The sequence below is a fragment of the Antrostomus carolinensis genome, unplaced genomic scaffold (assembly GCF_000700745.2).
Source record: "Antrostomus carolinensis isolate BGI_N321 unplaced genomic scaffold, ASM70074v2 scaffold27781, whole genome shotgun sequence".
NCBI lineage: Eukaryota > Metazoa > Chordata > Aves > Caprimulgiformes > Caprimulgidae > Antrostomus > Antrostomus carolinensis.
Window position 1 is genome coordinate 1 of NW_010292453.1, and position 6,862 is coordinate 6,862.

Consider the following 6,862-nt stretch of genomic DNA (forward strand, 5'->3'; position numbering starts at 1 on the left):
GAAGCACATGGAGGACAGGGAGGTGATTCAACAGCCATCATGGCTTTACTAGGGGCAGGTCCTGCCTGACCAACCTAATGGCTTTCTACAATGGAGTAACTGCATCAGTAGACAAGGGGAGAGCTATGGATGTCATCTATCTGGATTTCTGCAAGGCCTTTGACACAGTCACCCACAACATCCTTCTCTGTAAGTTGGAGAGATATGGATTTGGTATGGATGGTGGACCATTCAGTGGGTAAGAAATTGGCTGGATGGTCACATCCAGAGGGTAGTGGTCAATGGCTCAATGTTCAGATGGAAGACAGTGACAAGCAAAGTCCCTCAAGGGTCCATACCAGTGCTGTTTTTAATATCTTCATTAATGATACTGACAGCAGGATTCAGTGCACCCTCAGCAACTTCACTGATGATACCAAGCTGGGTGGTGCCAGAGGGACAGGATGCCATCCAGAGGGACCTGGACAGGCTGGAGAAGTGCACCCAGGTGAACCTCATGAGGTTCAACAAGGTCAAGTGCAGGGTCTTGCACCTGGGACAGGACAATCCTCATTATCGATACAGGCCAGGAGATGTTGTGCTGGAAAGCAGCCCTGAGGAAAAGGACTTGGGGGTAGTAGTGGATGAAAAGCTGGACATGAGCCACCAATGTGCATCTGCAGCCAGAAGGCCAACTGCATCCTGGGCTGCATCAAAAGAACTGTGGCCAGCAGATCAAGAGAGGTGATTCTGCCCCTCTACTCTGCTCTGGTGAGACCTGACCCAAAATACTGCATCCAGTCTTGGAGCCCTCAACACAAGAAGGATGTGTACCTGTCGGAGCGTGTCCAGAGGAGGGCCACAAAAGTGATCCAAGGGCTGGAGCACCTCACCTCTGAAGACAAGCTGAGAGAGTTGGGGCTGTTCAGCCTGGAGAAGAGAAGGCTCCCGGGGGACCTTATAGCGGCCTTCCAGTACCTGCAAGGTGCCTGTAAGAAAGCTGGGGAAGAACTGTTCACAAGGACATGTAGCAATAGGATGAGGGGTGATGGTTTTAAACTAGAAAAGGGTAGATTTAGGTTGGATATTAGGAAAAAGTTCTTCAATATGAGGGTGGTAGATCATTGGAACAGGTTGCCCAGAGAGGTAGTGGAGGCTGCATCCCTGTAGATATTCAAGGTCAGGCTTGATGGGGCTCTGAGCAACCTGGTCTAGTAAAGATGTCCCTGCTCACTGCAGGGGGGTTGGACTACATGACTTTTGAAGGTCCCTTCCAACCCAATACATTCTATGATTCTATGATAACTCTGTGTTCCATAGAACCTAGCCGAACCAACAATGACAAAGTTCAGGAACAAACACCATAAGGGGTTAGTCCCAATTCAGCGGTAACTGAGATCAAGAATTATCAGAAATAGTTACAAGAGTTTTTCAAATCTCTTATGCCACAAGTCTTACCTCTGCTATACATGTCTCCAGTAGTAGGGTTTGTAAGAAATGGCAGGAAGTCATCAAAGTGACTTTGCATGTACTTTGCTGTTTGGTTCCTCAGAGTTGCAACAGTCCAGGAATTTTGGCGATCCTTGAGCTGATCTTCAATAGCTCTGTACATGCAGTGGCCATCTGAAGGGATCTGCTTAATCTCCAAGTGCCTTGCTGCCAACAGGGAGGCAAGTTTCTGACTTTCAAGATGTCTAGCACCTGTTAAATTTTCTATCTCGGCTTCAGCTATCCTTTCTTCTCTTTCTTTCTCCAAAGCAGCTTTCTTTTCCTTAGATTAAAAACACATAAGAATTACATCAAACATTAAAATTTAGAAGATGTCCATACAGTTCTTAGTGCTTGCTTCTAACTCTTCAAATGTTTTCTCAGTACATTCTTATTTGTAAAACATTCTCCTGAATCAGTAGTACCAAATCTCAGAGACCTCCTAAACCCAAACTTTAGGAAATGCTAAGTGACCAATATATCCTAACTGCCTCTGACACCACACCCAAAATTATGTGACAGGAGAAATCTTAATTATATCAGCATGCAAAATAGCACTTTACAACACCTGTACAAAGGATATTAACAGTAGTCATTTCTCCAGGATCACCTATTTCACCACAGTGGCAAACAACACAAGTATGGGAATTCTAATTAAACAAGAGAAAATATTGCTCTTTCGTAATAAGTGTGAGATCTCCCACTTACGCATATGGTTGCATAATGGAGCTCACGTCATGGAACTGAAACTCCCTCAGGCTAGGTACTATACATGACAGAAGACTGCTCCTAACCTAAAGGACCGACAAGAATGCATACAGAGAATACTAGAGGGGACGTAATAACATGTAACATAAGAATTACTTTCATGGAATGCTTCATAAGTTAATGCTTAAGTTAACACAGGTGTAAGAGTCAAAGTAAACAAGCAAATAAAAAAGGAAGCAGTAGAGAGAATGACTTTTTCACTTTCACACTTGAAATTCACCACAAAACAAGATCAGACTGGTTTAGGTGACATCATTATAGGAAAACTAGACTAGAGAGTTTCTAGTTTGCCTAGACATAGCGCAATGAACTAAGAGCATCCTTTTATCATGTTTGTTACAAGGCAGCTCTGCAGCAGTGAGGACATAACAGGGGATGGGCTCTGTAATAGAGCAGTGCTCCTCTGGCCCTGAACCAACACTCATGTAGATACAATGAAAATGTTAATCCATTGCAATTTAACATCTGAACCTTAACAAGATTTAACCTTAGTGGCCTGGACACCAGGTAGTGTTTCTTAACGGCTCAAAAATTTACAAGCATTTCAGTATTGATGTTCTTCTGTTAAATGTGTAAAGTTCTACTACTTGCATATTTTCCACATCGTATTTTACATTCTTTTAATTGAATTACTTTATTTATTTATTAGTGGTTTTAGTTAAATTATTTTAAAACCATTTGCTTTACATTATTTGTCTTTTTCTGGCTCCTGTCTCCTGACCTATTCTGAGTCCCAGCTCATTGCTGAGGGTAAAGAAGTACAACTATTTATAAAATGCTTACATATCTCTAGGTAGCAGCTGTACAGATTTTTCAAGGCACCCAGTAGGTACAGCATCAATACCAAATTAGCCAGGTGATGACCCCTGCAAAACTGTTTAACTTTGGTTATTACAATTAAGTTTAAGTGACTATAACTTCAATCAAATATTTGTAAAGTTTTTTAATGTTGTCATACCCGCCTCTTCTGTGCTTTTGATATTCGAGCATGCTGAATCTGTTGCTCTACTCCTTCAAGCTCTAAATTTGCAACTCCATCAGCTATAGAATCTGTCTAAAAAGAAAATAAATAAAAATGTTAAAAATGTTCTTATGAGTATAAACTATAACTGAGATGTGCATCTCCTGAAACACTTTTAAGTTTTATTCCTGGGTAATTCCAGGATATATTTACGAAGTTTAACCACAAAGATCTGCGTATAGCACAGAACCTGCCAGAAGTAAAGCATTTCACATCCCAAACCACCTTCATGCATTTTATTACTTTTCCTGTAGTCTCAACAAAGAGACAGTTATGAACTGTGCATCGCAAATTTAATCTAGCTGTTCTCTTACAAGCTTCCACACTGAAGTGTAAACACTGAAAGAAAACAGTTTCCTCACCATACCAGCCAACTGAAGTACCCAAACAGCCATTATCAAGTTCTGTGACAATTAAAGCAGAAGACTTCACCTTCCATAACAAAGCATAATCAGCAGTTGGAAAAGACAGGGAGTTGACACTTCTCAAGAAAAATTACAAAGCTAACTTCATAACAGTGTGAGCTAGATATCACATGTGGAAGCATGGGCATTTTTCAATGCAAATAAAGTTGAGAAGTAAAAGAAACCACAGATGTCAAAGCAAAATCCTCTCAGGCAAAGCTATGTCCAGGGCAAGGATTTCAGCTTGAAAGGTCCTTCAAGTTTTGACAGCTCATTTAGCAAAATAAAACAAACTCTTGAAACTAATCTAAGACACAGGTAAACAGAAGCATCATGTTTAATGCTTAAGCGTTAATCATCTGCTTAAGCATCTGATTGAAAGCTACTACAGAAGATTGTTATAGGGTCATAACTTTCACAACTGAAAACTTTTTTTCCCCACAAGGATTCTGAGCAGATGTTTTTCAATCAGATCTATTTCGGTACAAGTAATTCAGAAATGTTTTCATTCTCATTTTCAAACAAAATTACATTCTGCTTAACTCTTTGTTAGGTCACTAATCAGAAAACAGCTAGTCCAGAATGCATCAGGCAGATAGGTTTTTGATTGGTTTTTACAAGATTTAAACAACCAAAAGACACACGCTGTTGGGGAAACACTTAACAAGATGTATGAACACAGAGCATTAGCATCATTCACGGATAACTCTGCTCCTGTTTAGGAAGGAGAAAGTATATCAACAGGCCTACTTGCACAAACAGTCCTTAAATTCAGGCACACGATACAGAGTTCTTTTCAGTACTGGATATACAGAATTAAGTTTATGCATTGTATATTCACTACGACAGGAGTTTTCAACACTCTACTTATTAATTAGGTGCTAAAACATGGGTGAATTATTGTATGTCACACAAGTACTCAGTAGTATCTAGTTTACTCAGGTGGTCATATTTCCTGCAGCTAAATTTGAATAACGCTAAGCCTCTGTTAAAAATTAAGTGATATGTCATCAAACAGCAAACTGGAAGCACTGGCAGAACAGAGCAAAACAGTAGCATTTAAGAAGACAATTCTCACAATCAGAGAAAGCATCTTCTTACAAAAAGGTCAGTTAAACTGTTGACAGATTTGCATGACAAAACACACTGCATCACTCAAATGCCCACTGCAGGCCAACAATACTCTCTACATAAGTCTACATAAGATAGAGTGACAATACAACAGGAACTTAAAAAAAACCCAAAAACATTTAAGATAACTGAGCTACTAACACAGCTTTAACAACAAAACTAAATACTGCTCAACAATATCAAAAAACCCCAGCTGTTAAATGCCCCTTCTAGCAATGCCCACCCACTGTTAACAGCTGAATCTTTCCAAAGATGAAAAGAGTTGCCAATGCTGCCAAAAAAGGAGAAATACTTTGAAGCGTTACTTCATCATAATTTTTAAAGGTTAAAGAAGCCCTAACGCAAACTGTATCTTTACAACTTCAGCTGAATTTAAGGCACTTACCTTATTCTGCGTATGTGAAGCTTCTGTGAGCTGCTTTAATTCCTCCTTTTGCTTCTGTTCAAGTTCTGCCTCTAGTTTGGCAACTTCATCAGCCAGCTGTTTTCGTCTCTTTTTATCATTCTTGGGAACAGCATTTTTCATGCCTTGAATTTTTGCTGTTAGAGAAGTAGTATAATAAAACATTACCTCTAAATATAGATAAACCACAGTCACTGCAGAAAAGAGAACTGCAAGTCATACAGGAAAAAAAAACAAAACAAAATATCAGTACATTTTAACACCTTATTCATCATCTGCACAGTTCCCTGTCCTTCACCCTTGACTGACACAACTAAGCTGAAGATGATGGTGATAACAAAATATTTCAAGAGGAGGCAGAAGAATGCTCACACTGAAAGATTTATGTTAAGCATTCAGCCTCACAGGTTAATCAGCTGAGTCTGACAGACAGAAAAGCAGTTTTAATAAAAAACAACATAAGAAGAGAAGACATAAGGAGACAGGAGGAAGGAAAGAAGGAGATAAGGAGAGAAGGAAAGCCAAGACTTAAGTTGCACACACAGACAGACAAGGAGAGCATATGGGGGGATGGTGGAAACAACTGGAAGAGAGATGGATTTTCAGAGACTGAGATGCAGCTTATGTTAATTCTTACAATCTGTCAATTATCATCGCACTTTCAAGTAGGAAAATGCGTGCCTATAGGTCACCTGCCTCTCCTCACTGGGAAGACTGGGTCTCTGTCTTCTGTATATCCCTCCCACCTTCAGGTAGTGGAGGACTGCAATTAGATACCCCCTTATCATCTTCTCTAGGTGGAAAAACCCTCTGGTCCTCAGCCTCTCCCAATCAATGTGTCACATGCTCCAGCCACCTATCCACAATACTGGATTCCTGCCACTCTTTTCAATTTCAAGCAAATTTGAAGGAGGAAAAGTCATCTCAAAACAGTAAGCTTCTCAAGATTTAATGGCAAGAGGCAGCCCAATAGCGTCTGTCTTTTTCCTTTACCCTCTAACTGATAAAAGGCCGCAGATGGGCCTATTCCATTACATACCACAAAAAGCCAGAAAAAGAAAAAGCCGTATTAATACACTTCCAATGAGAAAGGTTTAACAAAAAGGTCTTAATCGTCTATAAAACTCAACAGAATCCAGCTAACAGAACCACTTAATTATATTGATCTACTGTAACAGGGTAGGTAAAATGCAGCTTGTGGACAGTTCACATGTAGCACACAGGTCTCTGCTAGAGACAGGTCTCTGCTACAGAATCTTCTACTCCAGAAGCCACTTTACTGTGGCTGGACAGAACGTGAGAGTCATCTCCGATCCTCTGCACTTTGAAGGAAGAAAGGGAGCTGCCTGGGCCTTTCTGCAGGCTTGTCAATCTAAAGCGCCTTACAAAAACATACCTTATTTAACTTAAAACAAAGGAGCAAAGCGCTAACGAACCGCTCATGGTCCAGCGCTCTGTTGGGCTCTCCGGCGCTGTCAGCCCCCCAGGTGACAGTGAGCTCAGAGACCGCCCGCACGACCAGAACCGCGCCCCGCCGCCCCTGCCAAGGCGCAGGTTTCGTTACCGACGCCTCTTCCCCTGGCGAAGGCAGCGCGGGGGCCGCTCCCTCCTTTCCCTGCGGTCCCTCCCGCCCCTTCGACCTCCTCCCGCTGCCGCCCGCGGCTGCCC

At 41.4% G+C, this 6,862-nt stretch overlaps 1 protein-coding gene across 1 annotated transcript; it reads right to left on the reverse strand.

Annotated features, from left to right (window-relative positions):
• Nucleotides 1-1,437: 1,437 nt before the first annotated feature.
• Nucleotides 1,438-6,809, reverse strand: OTUD6B (OTU deubiquitinase 6B; the record flags this gene model as incomplete). The annotated part of the gene is made up of 4 exons (XM_010176973.2): nucleotides 1,438-1,750; nucleotides 3,194-3,289; nucleotides 5,177-5,338; nucleotides 6,797-6,809. Coding segments are annotated over 4 exons (584 nt in total), but the record flags the coding sequence as incomplete, so codon positions are not given.
• Between the last annotated feature and the right edge of the window lie 53 nt (nucleotides 6,810-6,862).